Source organism: Oncorhynchus mykiss, chromosome 2 (assembly GCF_057628025.1).
Source record: "Oncorhynchus mykiss isolate SJ-2025 chromosome 2, ASM5762802v1, whole genome shotgun sequence".
NCBI classification, from domain to species: domain Eukaryota; kingdom Metazoa; phylum Chordata; class Actinopteri; order Salmoniformes; family Salmonidae; genus Oncorhynchus; species Oncorhynchus mykiss.
The window spans coordinates 59,979,350-60,002,880 of NC_143023.1; the positions used below are offsets into that span (position 1 = coordinate 59,979,350).

The window sequence follows — 23,531 nt, forward strand, 5'->3', positions numbered from 1 at the left end:
GATTAGATTAACTAGCAAGTCTGTTTGTTTGGGTACCACCACAACTACTGTCACTATCTAGTAAACTTGCTAGCTACTTTACTGGATGTTGAACACATTTCTACAGGCAAATGAACACATTTCTTTATAGCCATGGTATAAAAGGGATAATGAACTCGGGGCTCTATATGTTTTCTGGAAAATAACGGAACTCCATGGTCCACGTCATTCATTAATTTCCATATAAAGCATAGCCCTTGTTGATTATCCCTTACTTATACAACGGGTGGTTCTAATCCTGAGTGCCGATTGGTTAAAACCGCCTTCCAGCTAGTGTCTATTCCACAAGTTACCACAGGCCAAATCTATGACGTTAAAATGCCTATTTACTCTGTTCCATCTAACTGCGCATTCCACTGTCTCATCATCCCAGCCAGGCAATTTATAAACTTGATCTCCACTATAAAAAGCATCGACATTCTTTAACATTTCTTTTAGACTAACATTTCGTTTTCAACAACAGAGATTTTTATATAAACCTTGCTGTCTGTCTGTCTCTCCGACATTTGCAACATTGTTTCAATATTCAAATTCGATCTCCAGCGGTCTGATAGTAATGAACGTGTCTGGAGTTGGGACGAGACAGACAGGCAGTGATTCTCAGCCAGTCGAAATCATCAAATCAAATCAAATTGTATTGGTCACATACACATAAACTCAGCCAAAAAATAAACATCCATTTTTCAGGACCCTGTCTTTCAAATATAATTCGTAAAGATTCAAATAACTTCACCGATCTTCATTGTAAAGGGTTTAAACACTGTTTCCCATGCTTGTTCAATGAACCATAAACAATTAATGAAAGTGCACCAGTGGAATGGTAATTAAGACACTAACAGCTTACAGATGGTAAGCAATTAAGGTCACAGTTATGAAAACTAAAGGACACTAGAGAGGCCTTTCTACTGACTCTGAAAACCACCAAAAGAAAGATGCCCAGGGTCCCTGCTCATCTGCGTGAACATGACTTAGGCATGCTGCAAGGAGGCATAAGGACTGCAGATGTGGCTCTGGCAATAAATTGCAATGTCCGTACTGGGAAATGCCTAAGACAGCACTACAGGGAGACAGGACGGACAGCTGATCGTCCTCGCAATGGCAGACCACGTGTAACAACACTTGCACAGGATCGGTACATCTGAACATCACACCTGCAGGACAGGTACAGGATGGCAACAACAACTGCCCGAGTTACACCAGGAACGCACAATCCCTCCATCAGTGCCCAGACTGTCCACCGTCTGAGAGGCTGGACTGAGGGCGTGTAGACCTGTTGTAAGGCAGGTCCTCACCAGACATCACAGGTGTCAAAAAAAGTGCTCTTCACTGAAAAGTCGCGGTTTTGTCTCACCAGGGGCGGTGGTCGTATTCGTGTTTATTGTCGAAGGAAATAGCGTTACACCGAGGCTTGTACTCTGGAGCTGAATCGATTTGGAGCTGGAGGGTCCGTCATGGTCTGGGGCGGTGTGTCACAGCATCATCGGACTGAGCTTGTTGTCATTGCAGGCAATCTCAATGCTGTGCGTTATAGGGAAGACATCCTCCTCCCTCATGTGGTACCCTTCTTGCAGGCTCATCCTGACATGACCCTCCAGCATGGGGTAACATCTCACAGCAAGAACTGGCAAATCTGGTGCAGTTCATGAGGAAATACACTGCAGTACTTAATCCAGCTAGTGGCCACTCCAGATACTGACTGTTCCTTTGATTTTGACCCCCCCTTTGTTCAGGGACACATTATTCAATTTCTGTTAGTCACATGTCTGTGGAACTTGTTCAGTTTATGTCTCAGTTGTTGAATCTTGTTATATTCATACAATTTTTTTTATATGTTAAGTTGCTTAAAATAAAAGCTGTTGAGTTTCTTTTTTTGCTGAGTTCAATTAGCAGATTTTATTGTGCGTGTAACAAAATGCTTGTCATAGCTGATATCTTCCCTGTAACGCACCGATCCCGGACCAAAATGCAGCGTGGTAAGGGTCCATAGTTGTTTTTGATGAAATAAACCGAAACACTACAAAACAATAAACGAACCGTGAATAACCAAAACAGTACCGTGTGGTGAAACAGACACGGAAACAATCACCCACAAAGTGCCCACAGAATATGGATGCCTAAATATGGTTCCCAATCAGAGACAACGATAGACAGCTGCCTCTAATTGAGAACCAGTCTAGGCAACTGTTGGAGGAAATTATAGTTGAAATGATTAATTATGTATACATTTTTATTAGAACCATTAAGTTTTAATACTATTATGTTATGGTATGAAATGCATGGATTTTTGGTTAAACTAGGACCGAAAATGTAGGTAAAACGAATTAATTGTCTGTACCTTGCGGGTTTAAGGGAGAGGGATGGCATATCTCTTTAGACAGATTGGAATGCTTGTTTTATGAGGGGAGCCTCCAGTATTTATGCTGCAGTAGTTTATGTGTCGGGGGGCTAGGGTCAGTTTGTTATATCTGGAGTACTTCTCCTGTCCTATTCGGTGTCCTGTGTGAATCTAAGTGTGCGTTCTCTAATTCTCTCCTTCTCTCTTTTTCTCTCTCGGAGGACCTGAGCCCTAGGACCATGCCCCAGGACTACCTGACATGATGACTCCTTGCTGTCCCCAGTCCACCTGGCCATGCTGCTGCTCCAGTTTCAACTGTTCTGCCTTATTATTATTCGACCATGCTGGTCATTTATGAACATTTGAACATCTTGGCCATGTTCTGTTATAATCTCCACCCGGCACAGCCAGAAGAGGACTGGCCATCCCACATATGCTCTCTCTAATTCTCTCTTTCTTTCTCTCTCTCGGAGGACCTGAGCCCTAGGACCATGCCCCAGGAATACCTGACATGATGACTCCTTGCTGTCCCCAGTCCACCTGACTGTGCTGCTGCTCCAGTTTCAACTGTTCTGCCTTATTATTATTCGACCATGCTGGTCATTTATGAACATTTGAACATCTTGACCATGTTCTGTTATAATCTCCACCCGGCACAGCCAGAAGAGGACTGGCCACCCCACATAGCCTGGTTCCTCTCTAGGTTCATTCCTAGGTTTTGGCCTTTCTAGGGAGTTTTTCCTAGCCACCGTGCTTCTACACCTGCATTGCTTGCTGTTTGGGGTTTTAGGCTGGGTTTCTGTACAGCACTTTGAGATATCAGCTGATGTACGAAGGGCTATATAAATAAATTTGATTTGATTTGATTTGAGTAGAAGACAATCTCTAGACCTGAAGACACTGCGCTATTGTGTGGATCGGAGAGAGTGTGAGAAACTGATGACGTAATTTTATGTTCTCTCTTTAAAATGTAATGTTCTTTGTATTTTGGGGCAGTATAATGTTCTTTGTATTTTGGGGCAGTACTCATCAAGATTAAATGCTGAACTTGTTTTTAAGACTGGTCCCTTTCTATTTCATGCAAAATGATACATTTACAACTTATTATGAAATAGAGTGTGAATTTGGTTTTGGCTACAAAACATATAGGAATTTAGAAATCCTTTAACAGCAACCATATACATACAATACACCTAGAAAGGATACAGCCCCATAAACATACAAAAAAACACATACATCACCCATGTCACACCCTGACCTAACCAAAATAACAAGGAAAACAAAGATAACTAAGGCCAGGCCGTGACAATGCTTGAGTTCCTAGCTCCAACAATTTCAGTAATATCTAACAGTTCACAACAATACACCCAAATCTAAAGTAAAATAATGGAGTTAAAAAATATATAAATGTTAGGATGAGCAATGTCGGAGTGGCATTTACTAATTTTTACTTTATTTTTTTGCCATTTACCAAATTGCATTTTTAATTTCCCCATTTCTTTTTTAAACATAAAACATCAAATACTGCCAAATGGATTCAGAAATAAAAAAATATTGTGATATTATATTTTGGCGATGTTGCCCAGCCCTAGTTATAAAACTATATTTGGACAATACCCTAATTAGATAGCATCATGTAAAAATATTGAAATGCCAATTTTAGACTAAGTTTCAAAGTTTGGCAACTTCGTATAATAATATGGCACATCAATATTGGCAGAGCAATGCAGTGACGTTTTCAGAGCCACTTCCATTATCATTGAAGTATGTTCTTAGAACATCATTGGAACATCATGTCATAACGTTACAGAATAACTTCATAAGACTCTCGCAAAAGGATTTAGTGCAGAGGTGAATAAACCGTAAACTATACAAGCAAAGAGAGTCGCACGCTCCATATGTATAACCTCCCAGTCATTTAATGTTTGACCAAATATGTATTTTATTTGTAAATTATTTTTTTTTACAGGTACAATATTTAAATGTTTATAATTTCATATTCCGTTCATATATTTTCATTATTTTACACATTGTACCTATGGGCTGCCACTCAAAAGAAGAAGAAACATTTTTAAGAGAAAAACATTACAAAAGGCACATAACTACAAAGTATTGATAGTTTTGATAATATTTTTTAGAGTTTAAGTAATAATACATTCTGTATATATAGGAAAAGAAAACAAAAAATAAATGATGGCCAATTTCATATTAAAACATTTCCTTGGTATTAAATACAGTCTATGAACAAATGTAAAATATATACATTGATTGTTCGAATTATCGGATTCTAAGGTTCTGTTTTTCCCATATTCTTTTCCAGTTAAAGGGTTATTCAAATTCACTTAGATCTGTAGACCATACTTTTGTATTGGCTACCTCTGAATATGAGCTTTCCAAAAGTTGTTTATATACGAAATAGATTTGTCCTTTTGGTAGCCCAGATCATTTATATATAAATCCCATCATTGGATGTTTTGGTAGTTGGGTTTCCAGAGATACTCCATAGGCCAGCATAGCTGACCGAAGTTGTAAATATAGAAAGAAAGAGACGCCTGGAAATGTGTATGTGTTTTTCAAATCTTGGACTGTTCTCAAACCATTATGTGCCAAATGGAAATTGTATGAGCAACAATAGGACCAAAACGTAGTTTACATTGTTTAAGGGAAATATCAGTAAACCAATTTAGGATGGGGCGAAATGTCAGTGCCTGGAAATACTATTTAAAATTTGGTACATATAGTCCTCCTACGTCTTTCCCTCTTTGTAAATTTGTAAATGTTTTATTTCTATCCTGGATTGCTTACCTTTCCATATACATTTTGAAACCACACTATGAATTTTATCCCAATAGCCAGAAGGGGGAGACATGGGAGGCATTGACCTACAGATATTCAGCCGTGGCAATATATTCATTTTGACAATAGATATTCTGCCAGTTTAAGCAATTGGAATGTTAATCTGTCTACTGGGGTCGGATTTAATTGATTTTAGCATTCTGTTAAAGTTTCTGGCAATTGTTTTATGACAGGCAGGAAATATATCTACTTCCAAATATTTAAAATTCGAATGATTGGGGCAGATTTTTCAGAACCTATTCAATTGAATCCAGACATAATTGCTGACGTTTGTTCAGGGATGTTTTTGGAACATCATGTCATAATGTCACACTATAACTTTATGAGACCATTGTAGGAATATTCCCTGCTTGTTGTTTTGAATAACATTTCCATCAAAATCAGCAGAACGCTCTGGTAATGTTTCCACACAACCACTATTTCATCCACATTTTGTTGCACCAGTAAGTTCTGAGAACATTACCGCAATGTTGTGTTATTATATTCCCTGGCAACCTAATGTGAACCTTAGGGGAATGTTCTGTGGTAGTTTATACAGATGTTGTGCACAACAATTTAGTGAATGTTAGGAGCACATTCCAATTATATTTCATTTGAAACATTTCTTATAAAAAAATATTTGGTGATTAAAAATGTTTGTGGGATATTATCATCCTAGTATTAGCTGGAACTTAATAAGAATGTTATTTAATGTCCTGGGAATGTTCCCAGTTTGCTGGGTAGTCCTCTCTCTACAGTATCAAGCACTTGATGATGAGGCAGAGACCAAGGAACATGATGACACACAGACAGGAGAAGTGAAGTGACAGGATGACCAGTATGTCCCCTAGCAGGCTGTTGTCCCTAGGTCGGGGCATGGGAGGGAGCGGTGGCATCTGGGGCATCTCGCAGTAGACCCCCGTCCAGCCTTGGTAGCACTGGCAGGTAAACTTGTGCTTCATGTCCAGGATGTCGTGGTTGTTAAGATGGCCGCTCACGTGGAAGCGGGCCCCCCGGGGGCCCAGGTTGCGGCGAATGTGGAAGAAGCGGGGGTTGAGGTGGAGGTAGGCTCCTGAGTCGAGGCTCTTCCTCACACACTTGCCGTTCTTCTTGCACAGGGCTTTGCTGCACAGCTTGGCGGCTGAGGTGACGTTGATGACATAGTGGCCTAACGGGCCATCAATATACTTCTTCACGGTCAGGCAGTTTCTCTGGAGGTGCACATAGACAGGCAGAGGCACAAACACAATGTGATGCACAGCATAAATACACAGCATAAGTATAGGTGTCTGTGAAAGTATAGCTAAAAATAGGCCTGCAGTTCACTGGGAATAATAGTTACGTTGAATGAACCTTCCTTGTGTCACCCACAGTATGTTCATTTACTTCATGCACTATCCCTTGACTTGCTTCTCTTTTTTTCTCTCCATTTGATTTCCTCTAAAACTGGAATGAAGGGAATCAAGGCTTGACATGTTCAATCTAATACACAGGATGAGCTTGGTAAAAACATATTGGGTCAATTGCAACCAACATACAGAACTTAATGTGCAGCTGCAGGTTAGCGCTAGATTTCCTAAAATGCTACTTATGAGAGATTACGTGTTAAAACAAACTTGCTTGCAACCGAAAACCAACAAGAATAAACCAGCAGATCAATCAATCAATCAAATGTATTTTATATAGCCCTTCGTACATCAGCTGATATCTCAAAGTGCTGTACAGAAACCCAGCCTAAATCAGTTAATCTCCCATTGTTACTGGGTCAAACAAGTTAGATACCAGACATCTTCGTCTAGGTTCTCACTCCTGGCCCCAATGAAATAGCAACCAATCACCGGCTGACAAAATGTTATGACCGCCATAGCCCTAATCAGGAACATTGAAAATAGCACAGCTTGTAATTAATCCAAGATAATTATGGTAAGAATTTAGACCCAGTGAATTGTAAGAAACTCTAGTGGAGTATAGTTCAGTACAGCACAGCACAGTACAGTACAGTACAGTACAGTTTACTCAAGTAGAGTAAAGTACAGTACAGGAAAGTAGAGTATAGTTCAGTACAGTACAGTAGAATATAGTTCAGTACAGTACCGTACAGAGTACAGAGTACCATACTGTACTGTACTCTACTTTACTGTACTCCACTGTACTGTACTGAACTATACTCTACTTTCCTGTACTGTACTTTACTCTACTTGAGTTAAGTGTGCAGTAGAGTACAGTAAAGTACAATACAGTGCAGTACATTATAGACTTCTATGTTTGGATCACATTAGAATATCAATTGTGATTTGACATAACTTGATAAGAATATCATTTTATGAACATGATTAGTTGAAATCACGTGTTTCCAGGCAAAAAAAGGTGCCCCACTGTTGGTCCTCAGATCCGGGATTAATAAATAAAAACAATAATATTGCACATAGTTTTCTGTGTTATTTCTTTACCTGAGTTCGAGCATATTCTGAGGAGCCCCAAAGTACCACTCCTGACGCTCCAAGAGCTGCACTCTCTCCAATAGTGTGCACCAGGTCACTCTAGGAGAGGCATAATAAAAGATGTAACACTGCAAACACAGTCTCCCCTTCAGGTCAAAGTGAGGTGAATACTTGACCTGCTCCAGTGATCAATGTTGACTGGTACATTCTCATGTTTTACACCCTGAAACTCAAAATAGAGATCATGGCCCAATCCAGAATAAGCCCTATATCACCTCTCTATAGGTACTTTAATACACCTGAAAGGTTCAAATACTGTAGGTAAGCAATATCCACCCAGCCAATCAGAGGGCAAGGTAGAAATGCTTAAACTATCCAGTTATTTCAGATCTACTCAAGTGCCTATAGGGGTTAAGGGCTAGGGGATGTTTCTGGATGGAGCCCATGTATTGTAAATAAATTAAAGGTCATGTGAGATTTTATAGCTGAGACTAAGCAATCCACTCATCACTCTGTGACAGTTCCAGAAGCTTCTGGGAGATTAACAGCTTTTTTCCACCAGAACATGGCGGGAGACAAGACAAGTGACTTAACAGAAAAATGCAGAGGTTAGGTAGTTTATCACAATGACTGAAGGCAATACAAACCTTGCACAAATTATAAAAAGCGCTAACTTGTGTTAAAAAGCGCAAAAAAATTAGCACTGTTCTAAAACTATTATTTTCACTCTTGAATCAACAGCAACATCACCAGTTATTAGTAATCCTTCTCACCTCTGAGAGGACCGTGAAGGTGTAGGCATAGAAGGGTCTAGAGTAGACGAACACAGGCAGGGTGAAGTCGGTGCGTGCGATGGAGGCAATCCTCATGGCCTCTTTGACGCGGTAGTGGACAAACTTGACGGTGTTGGCCGAGGACTTGAGTTCGTAGTCTAGGTACACGGAGGGGTAGAGAGCTGTGCTCTCCCTCCAAAGCCACATCAGATGGTCATTACGGACATGCTCCACGTTTGGACATTCCCCTGTGTATCGATGCGGGTGCGTCTTGTAGCCATAGTTGTAGCAGTCGGGGAACAAGTAGAAGCCCCAGAGGCCGTCAGGTCGTCGACTTTCGGCCAACAGTAGAGTATTGTTCATAAAGGCCTGTCCTGCCCTCTCAAAGGCCTCCTTGGCCTCATTCTCCACCTTGCTCTCAGGCCAATCTGGATGGAGCTTCCGGATCTGCTCCTTGGACTTGTTGCGGTAGATGTCCTTCGAGCCCCAGTTGCGCACCCACTGGGGCCTCCAGTTCTCCCAGTCAATGACACCCAGGCCTCGGAAGTCCTTGTGAGGGATGAGCTTGTCGATGTCGGCCCTGGCCTTGCTCAGGTGCTTGGACAGGCTCTGGTTCTGGGGCAGGCCCCCGTTGATGGGGTTCCCAGAGCTGGCGTAGTAAGGATAATAGCCCAGGTGGCTATGGTAGAAGATGGTGACATTGGGCCCGCTAAGGGTCTCGTTGAGGTTGGCCACGATGTCAAAGACGCTGAGGTCCAGGTCCACCTTGAAGCGAAGGCGGCAGGACTCTGTGGGGGCGTTCCACACTACGATGAAGGGACGATGAGGGATAAGAGGAGCCTGGGCCTGCTTCATCTGCTCACCACCGGCCCCTTCTCTGACCCCAATCCACAACACTACCACCAGCAGACAGCGGCGAATCAGCGCCATCGCCCTAGACTCTTAGTCGTCCTATCCCAACATGAAAAGGAAAAAGAACAGGATAGAAATCACCACATCTTTTTGCGGGAAAAAAGTAAACACATCATGGGCTTCAGTAGGCAGGGATAATCAAGGCTGGGAAGGACATGTGAGTGAGGGTCAATGAGCTGCACTGCTCTAGATTGCACACACTGTACAATGGTCCTCTATTCTTCTCAGAGAAAGGTGCCATTTGACTGAATGTGCTCCTGTCAAGATCTATCAAGTCTGCCGGGCTTATTTTGTCATATTTCCCTAACAAAGACGTTTTGAGTTGGCCTTCGTTACTGTGACCACGATGAAGATATTTACATATCAGAGTGGGCCTTAATTAGAACTGTTGCGTTTGTTGTTTTGACAATGATTCCCATCCATCACCAGGCATGCACACCAACACAGACACAGACACAGACACAGACACACGCACAAACACGCACAAACACACACACACACACACACACACACACACACACACACACATGCTCACTCTTTTCAGGATAACTCTTTCCAGGTTCTTGTGTAAGATGCCCCCACACCTAATTGCAAATAGTGCCTTTTTCCGAGTCTAGGGAGAGACACCATGACCCCACTCTCAGAATACAAGGCCCCTGACGTTGTCTTCAATAGAGACATGGAAAATCGGCCGTAATTTTCATCCACCCCTGATGGGACTGCGATTGCTTCATTTATTTAATAATTCCTTCACTTCTAGGAGAACATCCTTGTCTGTATACTGTATATGCAATAGGTACATTGTATGGTGTAATGATAATAATCAAGATAGATTTCAGTATCTTTTTGACCAATATCTGATTCTTGGAAGTTTTATAACCTGTTTAACACCAGAAAGAACAATATGGTTGTTTTTGTTTTTGTCGTTCTTATTATGCGGGGCCAACAACTGTGCATTCCGTATAATTCCTGAATATAACATTTACATTGGTAGTTATAACTGAAGAGGCTTTGGCTGTGAGTCCTGTGCTATGCTTTGTCAGTCAAACTGTACCGTAATCCTTGCCCAAGACAAACAGTCTGTGGTGAAGTCTCTCAGGCTTTCCTCAAACCATAAATAGTCCCAGTGCCTCCAGGAACACCACTCGCCCTGGCCACTAAAAAGACCCCCCCCCCCCAAAACAAAAAAAAAATGTCTGAGCTCAAACAGACAAAAGACTCCACATTTGATGTCATGTTTTTCCTCGAAAAGACACAACTGAACTCAAACCGGAGCCAAGTCTCCTGACTGGGCTGATTGACTCCAGATGAACGTACCAGCGGTGAACTTTAAGAATGGAAGCTAACCCTTCACTCAAACCTTCAATGAGCTGACAAGTAAATGATCCTAATCACTCAATCAGTCAATGTTCAAACGTTATATTATAACAGATCCTTTATTAGTTTGATTACTTAGTAATACTGACAGTTGTGCCTTGTGTCATCGCTAGCTTTCAGTTCTTAGAACTGTTCATAGAACTTTCATACTTTGACATATGAACTGTCATTTTGCTAACCATGCATTGTAATTCATCAAACATTTTATTTTCCTTCCCATAAAATGCCGGGAGCAGCTAAAATGAAATAAGTCCCTTGCCGATAGTTTGTGTTAGGGAAAATGAATATATCTTTGGCATTATCATCGCCATGTATGTGCAATTGGCATAAATATGTTGGTCATCAATATACACTGAGTGTACAAAACATTAGGAACACCTTTCCATGATATAGACTAACCAGGTGAACCCAGGTGAAAGCTACAATCCCTTATTTATGTCACTTGTTAAATCCACTTCAATCGGTGTAGATCAGTGGTTCCCAAACTTTTTATAGTCCCGTAACCCTTCAAACATTCAACTTCCAGCTGTGTACTAGCACCAGGGTCAGCGCACTCTCAAATGTTATTTTTTTTCCATCATAGCCTGCCACACACACACTATATTACACAGTTATTAAACAGTTTTTGTTAGTTTTTGTTACAACCTGGCTCGTGGGAAGTGACAAAGAGCTCTTATAGGAACAGGGTACAAATAATAATATAATAATAATGAATCATTTTGCTCTTTATTTCGCCATCTTACATATTAAACTTTATTTGTTCATCAAAAATGGTGAATTACTCACCACGGGTTGATGAGAAGGGTGTGCTTAAAAGGATGATCATAACTCTACAATTTTGGGTTGTATTGGAGAGCGTCTCAGTCTAAAATCATTTTCAACACACAGTCTGTGCCTGTATTTAGTTTTCATGCTAGTGAGGGCCGAGAATCCACACTCACATAGGTACGTGGTGGCAAAGGCCATCAATGTCTTAACAGCGTGATTTGCCAAGGCAGGATGCTCTGAGTGCAGCCCAATCCAGAAATCAGAATTCTGATTAAATAAAATTTTCACAGAATCGCTTGTTGCAATTTTGACAAGACTCTCTTGTTCAGATATCGGTAAGTGGACTGGAGGTAGGGCATGAAAGGGATAACAAATCCAGTTGTTTGTGTCATCCGTTTCGGGAAAGTACCTGAGTAATTGCGCATCCAACTCACTCAGGTGCTTCGCTATATCACATTTGACATTGTCCGTAAGCTTGAGTTCATTTACACACAAAAAATCATACAATGATGGAAAGACGGACATATAAAAAAAACGGACATATACCAGTAGCTGTGCCAGGCCCGCCACGTCTGTGGACTCATCCAGCTGTAACGCATAGAATTCATTGGCTTGTATGCGAAGCAGTAATTGTTTCAAAACATCTCCTGCCATGTCACTGATGCATTGTGAAACAGTGTTGTTTGATGAAGAAATTGTCTGTATAGTTGTTTTTTACCTTTTCCCCCAGCATTGTCTCAGCCATATCCGCAGCAGCAGGAAGAATTAAATCCTCCACAATAGCATGGGGCTTGCCTGTCCATGGGGCTTGCCTGTAGCTCACCATATAAGACACTTCTAGAACCTTCTTATTAATGGTAACTGTTGCTTTTATACATGTCTTACTACTCGAAAGTCGTCTTAATTCTCGCTCAAATTTTTTTTCACAACTATGTGGTAAATTTTCTAAACTCGGTACAAAATTCCAAACTGGTCGTGGTCCTGTGTGGCTCAGTTCGTTAGAGCAAGGTACTAGCAACACCTGAGTTGTGTGGTTGATTCCCACTGAGGTTACATACAGTATGAAAATATGTGGACTCACTGTTGTCACTTTGGATAAAAGCGCCTGCTATGTAAATGGCATATACTACTACTACTACTACTACTACTACTACTGTTTGGCCAATTATGTTTTAATAAAGCAGTATAAAAAAACATCAACAAAAAGACCCCAGCTACTTCATTTTGGATACATGTTTACTGTTTAGAGGATGCATTTGTTACATACAAATACATCTCTGTTTTTTGTCAATATCCGTTTTTTGTTTTTTTTCCTGTGAAGTAAAATCATAATAGTACATATCATAATTTATATGTTCACACTACACAAACATACATTTGAATTATGTCGTTCTCAAGATCTGTACTAGACAAACCAGTTTAAAATCCATAGGTTTACCAAACGGTTAAGTGATTATCAATTAACAGCAGTCAGATTAAGTAATAGTTAAATGGATTTTAAACGTGAAACATGTATTTCTAGATGAAACACTAACTTTGGTGATAAAGTGACTGTATCATTTTGTGAGTTGTCAACTGAAAATGTGTTTAATGTTTTCGAAACAACTGTCTTTTTGATGATCTCTTTTGAGTTTTGTACTAAGCATTGTGAAAATGTCCCACATACATGTGAAAATTGCCCCAAAGCCATTGAAAAAACCTGCAATTCACAGGCTGTTCATGTAATTTGGAAAGTATGAGACCAACCTTGGAACTAAATGGCCCATCTTTATGTACCATGGATCTTTTTGTGAATGTCTGAGCGAATGTGCTTTTGAGGAAGCCGAGATGGCGTTAGGTTAAATGTTGAAAAGAATGAGTGTGGAAATAAAAGTAAACATGTGGAGACACTAATCTGCATAGCAGTGCTGGGCAGAACAAATGAGTCAGACTCTTTCTCTACATCCTTTGGGTCCACCGCTAGTCAGCACCCAGCGAGATGTGTTTATTGATGCTATCCCTGTGATCTGCATATCATATGGAAGGTCTTTCACTTTTCAAACGTGTGTATGCATGTATAGCTGTGTCTGTGTCTGTGTATCTAATCTTGTGTCTGACAACTGTGATGAAACAGATTGGTCTTTGATGAAAGCAGGCTATTATTGGCTTGTCAAACTGTAGACTTGATGCACTTGTCACTTTTCCCGTTGTTATTAACACTGGAAGAAACTGTGCTCCAATAACACCCTCCCTAAATAATTTACACATGCACGCACACATGCGCACACACACATGCATACGCACTCGCACACACACACACACACACACACACTATCACATACACATGCACACACACATGCACACCACCACACATGAACGAATGGGCTGTTCTGAAGCATTGATCATGTTCACATTTAGCTGTCTTCACATCTTGCGGTCTTTCTCTGAACCCTTCAGTTTGGTGAATATCATTTCCATATGTGATGGTGGTTTTATTAATATTCCCTGCCAGTTCATCTACTGTGGCACCATACTTTTGGTTCAACACATCATCTCTGAGTTTCAATCTTAATGACCCTGCAAGTCTTAAAAATGATCACTATCAGATACTACTGAGTAAAATATTTCTCTCCTCAGTTAAATGAATGGCTTGTGAAACGAATTGCTATGGAAGTTAAACAGTTTTATGATAGAAATACATTTGATCTGAGCCTTTAGATCTAATACTATGAGGAAGATTTATGATCTAAAAAAGGGCTGCCCAACCCTGCCGTCCTGTAGGTTTTCGCTCCGACCCTAATCTAGTGCACCTGATTCTAATAATTAGCTGGTTGATAAGCTGAACTAGGTTAGTTACAACTGGGGTTGGATTGAAAACCTACTGGAGTGTAGATCTCCAGGAACAAGGTTTGGGACCCCTGATCTAAAGTCTCACATACCTCTTTCAAAGCTCCTACTGATCTAGCCTGGTCCCATTGATCCTGAGGAACCAGTCCAGGTCTTCTTGAAACAATAACGGTTCAACAATGCTTTCTTCTCTCCTATATGCCCCTCTAACTGGGTTTTTTGGGGACCAGCAGTGCCCTTCGCTTTGGATCTCCCCTGGGACCCTTGGTGTCTGTGGGGCCAGCGATGCCCCTCTTTTGTTGGCTTGGCTCCTCCTCGCTGACCTGACTAACTCAGGCAGTGGAGATGGGTGCACCGCTCTTGCCAAAGAGGGAACCCGTCCCTGCTAGTCACTCTCACTCTACTATCTCTTCTCAACTGGAGGATTTCCACGGAAGAGTGTTATCTTTAAAACATGAAAACAGATCACATGTATAATGGACTTTATTAATTAGACCATGGCCTAAGTTCAATAGAAACCTGTCACAATGAAACAAAGCTATTTTTTCCACTGCCAAATACAATCACAGAAGGTTTTTGGCTACTGTTCAGTGGTGTAAAGTACTTAATTAAAAATACTAATAAGTACGAGTTAAGTCGTTTTTTGGGGTATCTGTACTTTACTTTACAACTTATATTTTAGACAACTTTTACTTTACTACATTCCTAAAGAAAATAATGTACTTTTTACTCCATACACTTTCCCTGACACACAAAAGTAACATTTTGAAATGCTTAGCTGGACAGAAATATTGTCCAATTCACACCCTTTTACCTGGTCATCCCTACTGCCTCTAATCTGGCAAACTAATTTAACACAAATGCTTCCTTTGTAAATTATGTCTGAGTGTTGGAGTGTGCCCCTGGCTATCCAAAATAAAACAAAACCAAGATAACGGTGCTGTTTGCATAATATAAATAATTTGAAATCATTTATACATTTACTTTCGATACTTTGAGCAATAACATTTACTTTTGATACTTAATTAAATATATGTAAAACAAAATACTTTTAGACTTGTACTCAAGTTGTATTTTAATGGGTGACTTTCACTTTTACTTGAGTCATTTTCTATTGAGGTATCTTTACCTTTACTCAAGTATGACAATTGGGTACTTTTTCCACCACTGGTACAGTTAAAACTCACAACTACGTCTACGAGGTGGCTAAGGTGCATATGGATAAGATGTAACATGGAGTTCCAAATCGGTCTTATGGAGCAAAAATTGAAAATGTGTTTTTTACATTGGATAAACGTAGAGACTCAGAGCTAGAAAATGGTATATCATACACTACAGTTGAGGAACAATGGGAAAGTAATTTTGCTTTGAAAGTTAAAATTGTAAACTCACTTTTGACAAAATGACCTTTCAATGTTTTGGTACTACTATTGGAGAGCCCTCTTTGTCTACACCCATTCAACATCGTTCACACCCTCTTAAGTTTTAGCCCCACCCATCTCTTTAAGAGTTGATCCGAATGTACTAACAACAGCAGTCAAGCTAACTTGCTAGCTACTTCCAGACATCTAAGTGAGAGAGAACAGCTCACTGAACATCACTCGCCCTAGCAGATCTGGTTAGGCTGTTATGTTATCCGGAGCGTTGGTGACTGCAACTGTGCTGTCAGATTGTCCGTTCGTAAATTCAGAGCGTTCCGCGTTCATAGCACACAACGGTCGATGAGTTTACTGACACCGGCCATATTCAACGGGTATTGAGCGTACTTCAATTTTTCAGTTATTCTGCGCACTCTGGCACACTCGCACAAGAGTGCTCTGAAATCGGAGTAGATGGCCAGACTGAATTTACGAACGCACACGAAATGGTTACTTGCATGGTGGAGTATTTTATTAAGACATGTAGCTAGCTAGCTAGGTAAACAATTAACCATAATCACAACTCATGACATTACTACCCTACATGAATCTGCAGGTACAGTGCCCTCCATTAATATTGGCACCCTTGGTAAATATGAGCAAAACTGTCTGTGAAAAAAAGTATTTGTTTATCCTGTTGTTCTTTCTTTCAAAATATTCACAAAAATCTAACCTTTAATTGAACTAAAATAATTGAAAGATAAAATGTATTCTTATCATAAAACAAATAATTTTCTCATAAATGTGTGCCACAATTATTGGCACCTCTTCAGTCAATACTTAGTGCAACCTCCCTTTGCCAAGATAACAGCTCGGAGTCTTCTCCTATAATGTGTAATGAGGTTGGAGAACACATGGCAAGGGATCGGAGACCATTCCTCCATACAGAGTCTCTCCAGATCCTTCAGATTCCAAGGTCCACGCTTGTGGACTCTCCTCTTAAGCTCATTCCACAGTTTGAGCTTCCTAGCAGAGGCAGTCAGGTTTTGATTTAGTATCTGCTGGTACTTGATGGAGTCCATGATACAATGTAACAAGTTGTCCAGGGCCTTTGGAAGGAAAACAGCCCCACAGCATCATACTTCACAGTAGGGACGAGGTATCTTTCTGTCTACACCAAACCGACCACTGGTGTTTGTTTCCAAAAAGCTCTATTTTCGTCTTATCTGACCATAAAACCCGATCCCATTGAATGTTCCAGTAACTATAGGTGCTTGAGTTTGTTGTTTGATGACAGCAAAGGCTTTTTTAACCAAACAACTTGTGGTTATGCAGGTGGTGTCTGATTGTAGTTTTGGAGACGTTCTGACCCCAAGACCCAACTAACGTCTGCAATTCTCCAGCTGTGATCCGTGGAGATTTTTTGGCCACTCAAACCATCCTCCTCACTGTGCGTGGGGTCAATATAGACACACGTCCCTTTCCAGGCCGATTGTTAACATCTCCAGTTGCTTTAAACTTCTTAATTATTGCCCTGATAGTGGAAATGGGCATTTTCAACCATTGACCTATTTTCTTATAGCCATTTCCTGATTTGTGCAGCTCAACAACCTTTTGTCGCAGATCATTACTGTATTCTCGGGTCTTTCCCATAGTGATGGATGTCTATGGGAACTTGACCTGTGTGTGTCACACCGTATTTATACCCCAGTGAAACAGGAAGTCATGGCTTACCACTTAAGTGTTCCTAATCACTCAGGTGAACTTAAAAACGTAAAATATGAATGGGAATGTACTTCAGTTAGATTTTACTCATAAGAATTTCTAGGGGTGCCAAAAATTGTGGCACAGGTTTAGAAGAAAAATATTTATGTATATTATTTCATATTTACTTTTTTTCAAACATTTTACTCAAATTAAATGTTCAATTTTTGTGAATATTTTGAATAAAAGACCAAGAGGATAAGCAGCAAATAAAAACAATTCACAGCCCTTTTTGCTCATATTTACCAAGGGAGCCAATATTAGTGAAGGGCACTGTAACCAATCAGGTTCAATGTTAGCTAGCTAACATTAGGCTAAAGCTATCTAAGCAAATAGCTCTGAGATACAAATAATAAGGTCATATATATGTAATGTTAGCTAGCGAGCCAGCTAACGTTAGCTAGCTAGCTAGGTAAACAATAAACCATAATCAAAACTCATGATGTTACTAACCTGCATAAATCTTCAGGTAGCTTACCAACCAGGTTCAATGTTAGCAAGCCAATATTAGGCTATAACTAGCGGAGCAAATAGCTCTGATATATGAATAATTTGATGTGCATAACGTTAGCTAGCGAGCTAGCCAGCTAATGTTAGCTAGCTAACTTGGTAAACAATGAACCATAACCACAACTCATGACATTACTATCCTGCATGAATCTGCAATTAGCTAACCAACCAGGTACAATGTTAGCTAGCTAACATTAGGCTATAGCTAGCCAAGTAAATGGCTCTTTCTGTCACAATTAGAAACATGTCATATCTGATAATGTAGCTATCCAGACTCTTACCCGTATTCATCATGGTTGGACCGTCTCCTGTCGGATGCCATGGTTGCCCATAGTTTGAAGATATAATCCGGAAGCTATCATATTCAAATTCTACTGATTTCAAAACTCAGTCCTCCAAAAAGTAGAGAGCAGCACTTATGCAGTTTTAATACACAATACATAAAAAAAGCTGCATTAGACAGGATTACCTAGACATACTGACCTGCTCAAATAGACAGAAGCATGCTATATGGCAGACCAATCCAAGCTCATCTCTCGGCATGTCATTCATTATCTCAGCCAATCATGGCTAGGTTGCTGACTTTTTCTTTGGCTAAACCATCTAGGCTCATAATTTAACAACTGTATTCATATTTACAGATGGCATACAAGTTTGTTATTAAGGCACATAAAGGTTCACATGTTCGAGAAGGCATTTTGATTAACAAAAAAAACATATACTTTGAAACGGCTCTCCTGTGAAGTAGTGACCCGCGACATACGCCTAGTTCCCTGAAATGGGTCACATTTAGCACAAATCAAATCAAATTTTATTTGTCACATACACATGGTTAGCAGATGTTAATGCGAGTGTAGCGAAATGCTTGTGCTTCTAGTTCCGACAATGCAGTAATAACCAACAAGTAATCTAACCTAACAATTCCACAACTACTAACTTATACACACAAGTGTAAAGGGATAAAGAATATGTACATAAAGATATATGAATGAGTGATGGTACAGAACGGCGTAGGCAAGATGCAGTAGATGGTATCGAGTACAGTATATACACTGCTCAAAAAAATAAAGGGAACACTAAAATAACACATCCTAGATCTGAATGAATGAAATATTCTTATTAAATACTTTTTTCTTTACATAGTTGAATGTGCTGACAACAAATTCACACAAAAATGATCAATGGAAATCAAGTTTGTGAGTGCTTTTGGTGACAAGCAAAATTTCTTCAGCCTCCTGAGATTGAAGAGGCACTGCTGCACCTTCTTCACAATGCTGTCTGTGTGTGTGGACCAATTCAGTTTGTCCGTGATGTGTACGCTGAGGAACTTAAAACATACTACCCTCTCCACTACTGTCCCGTCGATGTGGATAGGGGGGTGCTCCCTCTGCTGTTTCCTGAAGTCCACAATCATCTCCTTTGTTTTGTTGATGTTGAGTATGAAGTTATTTTCCTGACACCACACTCCGAGGGCCCTCACCCGCTCCCTGTAGACCATCTTGTCATTGTTGGTAATCAAGCCTACCACTGTAGTGTCGTCCGCAAACTTGATGATTGAGTTGGAGGCGTGTATGGCCATGCAGTTGTCGGTGAACAGGGAGTACAGGAGAGGGCTCAGAACGCACCCTTGTGGGGCCCCAGTGTTGAGGATCAGCGGGGTGGAGATGTTGTTACCTACCCTCACCACTTGGGGGCGGCCCATCAGGAAGTCCAGTACCCAGTTGCACAGGGCGGGGTCGAGACCCAGGGCTTGATGACGAGTTTGGAGGATACTATGGTGTTAAATGCTGAGCTGTAGTCGATGAACAGCATTCTCACATAGGTATTCCTCTTGTCCAGATGGGTTAGGGCAGTGTGCAGTGTGGTTGCGATTGCGTCGTCTGTGGACCTATTGGGGCGGTAAGCAAATTGGAGTGGGTCTAGGGTGTCAGGTAGGGTGGAGGTGATATGGTCCTTGACTTTTCTCTCAAAGCACTTCATTATGACGGAAGTGAGTGCTACGGGGCGGTAGTCGCTCAGTTACCATAGCTTTCTTGGGAACAGGAACAATGGTGGCCCTCTTGAAGAATGTGGGGACAGCAGACTGGGATAAGGTAAACATACCAGCCAGCAGTCTGCGCATGCTCTGAGGACGCGGCTGGGGATGCCGTCTGGGCCTGCAGCCCTGCGAGGGTTAACACGTTTAAATGTTTTACTCACGTCGGCTGCAGTGAAGGAGAGTTCGCAGGTTTTGGTAGCGGGCCATGTCAGTGGCACTGTATTGTCCTCAAAGTGAGCAAAAACGTTATTTAGTCTGTCTGGTCCGCGACGGGGCTGGTTTTCCGACATCCTGGTCCGCGACGGGGCTGGTTTTCTTTTTGTAGTCCGTGATTGACTGTAGACCCTGCCACATACCTCTTGTGTCTGAGCCGTTGAATTGCAACTCTACTTTGTCTCTACACTGACGCTTAGCTTGTTTGATTGCCTTGCAGAGGGAATAGCTACATGGAGCCTGACCAGAAGACCGCTTCGTTTGCCCCTTTTACGGCAACGTTTTTTAGGTTCGCCGGCTGGGATCCGATCCATTGTCCTGGGTGATGAGCAAAACACAGGATCCGCTTCGGGAAAGTCATCTTCCTGGTCGTAATGATGGTGAGTTGACGTTGCTCTTATATTCAGTAGTTCCTCTCGACTGTATGAAATGAAACCTAAGATTACCTGGGGTACCAATGTAAGAAATAACATGTAAAAAAACAAAATACTGCATAGTTTCCTAGGAACGCGAAGTGAGGCGGCCATCTCTGTCGGCGCCGGAAGGGTCTGTACCATCTTGGTACAGTCAAAGTTCATCTTTATTTTAACCGGTGTGAAAGCATCCCTCACAGCACTTGCATGTACTTTTAGTAATGTGATATCATTATTTCAGCACCCAAGAAATCTACAGCATCTACAATCTGTTTACAAGAGTTATAAGCATGTCGAAGGTTGCAAAGCTACTGTACCGGAAAGTTACCGGAATGTTCTATAATTGTGGTAATTAACAGGTAATCTATGGCAATCTATGGTAACTTTGGTAATTTATACTTGAATAACAAAAAAATATGCATTGATATACAGTCTTCATTGTTTATATCTGTGTCCATATTGTCCATGAGTTTCTAATAGACCTTATGGTTCAGGAGAAAATAGCCTAATTAATGAAGAAACCATCTAATCAACAATGGCTTTATTTTCAATTCACTTTGCAACTCTTCCAACTATTGACTTTTTCCACAACTACCACTAGTTTGGCTGCAAAACCTTTACGACAAAGACATATTGACATAGTAAAATAAATAAAAGTGTGTAAAAACAATATATAAAGGATATTACATGCAGAACCCTTATTAAACACCAATGGGATTCATTAAGTTGATGGTTTATATTTAGTATAATGTTTTACAGCTTCGTCATTCTGTTTTCTATTTTAAAATAATCTTATTTGATTATTTAATGTATTTCACACAACGGGACAGAGATAATTACAGACACCTGTGATCATCTGAAGTACCCAAAAGGGCCACTAGATGTGATAAATTACATAAAATCTTTGAAAGTTACCAATATTCTGGTAGTTTACTGGTAAACGTTGAACATTTCCAGTAATATACCAATTACAGAGCTCAGCTGTTATTGACATTGTGTGGACACTGGCAGACATTGAGAATGGAAGAATATTGTCTAGCAAGGTGTTCTTTTCCCAAAATCTTGCTTCAGGTCATCACTGAATTGAATGACTGATTATTTGAACTTTGTAGAGCACGGCAGTTGGAGTCCAAAAGTCAGTCTATAGATGATCAGTAGTACCCTAATCCCTCAATGAGAACTTAAACGACTATGGCTGCGTAAATGAATGACTACATTATATATGACTACATTCAGCTTTCTGTTTCGAGCAGTCATGGACATTGTGACCTATTGACCTGCACTGATAAGAGTAGGAAGGGCTCATGCGCCCAAGAGTTCTAATGCACTTATTTCCTAACAATGAATTAACAGACTGAAGAAAGGTCCCTAGAGATCAAATTAATATTGGTACCTGCCCAACGTCTTTGCCACAGAGGGGACAGACAACTTACAGATTGCGTTCAGAATAGGGGTAAGACAAATGAAATTGACATCATGGGAGCAGATATATTCAGGAAGTCTTTAACGTGTTGTTGTCTGAGTCTAGATACCAATTTTATAAAAAGAAGAAGAAAGAAACACCATAGGCAAGTTAATTACATCAAGGGCTTCTGTGGCAGACAACATTAGATTACACTCTTAAAATGAAGTGCTTTGAAACACCAAAACTAGTGCCAACTGAGCTTTCACCAACTTGAAGGAGAAGAAACATGAACTTTGCTGGAGTATTGAAACACATCATCATGAGATGTTGTAACACCACTTAGTCAAGTATTGTGCAACACCTTGCCAGGGAATGGGAGCACTGGCAGAAATGGTTGAAAATCCAATTTTGGCGTTTTGAGGCTTGTTTAGTATAGAAATAAATACCTTCTCTTTTGGCGTCGTGTCCTCTCTCTAAAGCTTCTACACACCATTATGAGGTTTTGAATCCTGTCTTCTGCAGAATTAGATCCCTTTGTCTGACCTCCGATCTTCAGTGGGGAGAGGGGTGACATGTCTAAGCCGGGTGCATTACCGCTAGACCACAGGCTCTGCACAACTTGCATTTTTTTAACCTTTATGTAACTAGGCAAGTCAGTTAAGAACAAATCCGTATTTACAATGATGGCCTACGAACAGTGGGTTAACTGCCTTGTTTAGGGGCAGAACAACAGATTTTTACCTTTAGCAACCTTTCGGCTATTCACTCACTTCACCCCAGAATAATTTCTTACATTGTGCCTGTGTGGTTGAGTGGGTAAAATGTCAACGAAATGTACCATCTGTACCCCCATTCTCATCGATGGGAATGTAGTGGAGCAGGTTGAGAACTTCAAGTTCCTTAGCGTCCACATCACCAACAAACGAACATGGTCCAAGAACACCAAGACAGTTGTGAAGAGGGCATGAAAAAACCTATTCCCCCTCAGTAGACTGAAAAGATTTGGCATGGGTCCTCAGATCCTCAAAATGTTCTACAGCTGTACCATCGAGAGCATCCTGACGGGTTGCATCACTGCCTGGTATGGCAACTGCTTGGCCTCAGAACGCAAGGCACTACAGAGGGTAGTGTGTACGGCCCAGTACATCACCGGGGCCAAGCTTCCTGCCATCCAGGACTTCTATACCAGGCGATGTCAGAAAAAGGCCCTAAAAAAGTTTCAGAGACTCCAGCCACCCTAGTCATAGACTGTTCTCTCTTCTCCAGCACGGCAAGTGTTACTGGCATGCCAAGTCTAGGTCCAAGTGACTTCTTAACAGCTTCTACCCCCAAGCCATAAGACTCCTAAACATCTAATAATCAAATGGCTACCCAGACTATTTGCATTGCCCCCCTCCCCCCACTCGTCTTTGCTGCTGCTACTCTTTGTTATTATCTATGCATAGTCACTTTAATAACCATACCTACATGTACATATTATCTCCATTACCTTGACTAACCAGTGCCCCCGCACATTGATATTTC

General features: G+C 40.9%; 1 protein-coding gene and 1 long non-coding RNA gene across 2 annotated transcripts in view; one reads left to right on the plus strand and one right to left on the minus strand.

The window, feature by feature from the left end:
* LOC149985165 (uncharacterized) overlaps window positions 1-2,875 on the plus strand; it is a 529,398-nt gene extending 526,523 nt beyond the window's left edge. Inside the window, exons 3-4 of the long non-coding RNA XR_016487467.1 lie at window positions 2,596-2,691; window positions 2,848-2,875. This is a non-coding gene — a long non-coding RNA (uncharacterized LOC149985165). The remainder of the gene's footprint in view (window positions 1-2,595; window positions 2,692-2,847) is intronic.
* Window positions 2,876-4,280: 1,405 nt separating this feature from the next.
* LOC110492793 (hyaluronidase Eo Hy-1-like) lies at window positions 4,281-14,751 on the minus strand. The gene is made up of 4 exons (XM_021567276.3): window positions 14,399-14,751; window positions 8,424-9,374; window positions 7,660-7,749; window positions 4,281-6,420 (listed from the first exon to the last, which is right to left on the minus strand). Exons 2-4 carry the CDS (start codon window positions 9,351-9,353, stop codon window positions 5,962-5,964), a joined length of 1,479 nt encoding a protein of 492 aa, XP_021422951.3. The 5' UTR covers window positions 9,354-9,374; window positions 14,399-14,751; the 3' UTR covers window positions 4,281-5,961.
* Between the last annotated feature and the right edge of the window lie 8,780 nt (window positions 14,752-23,531).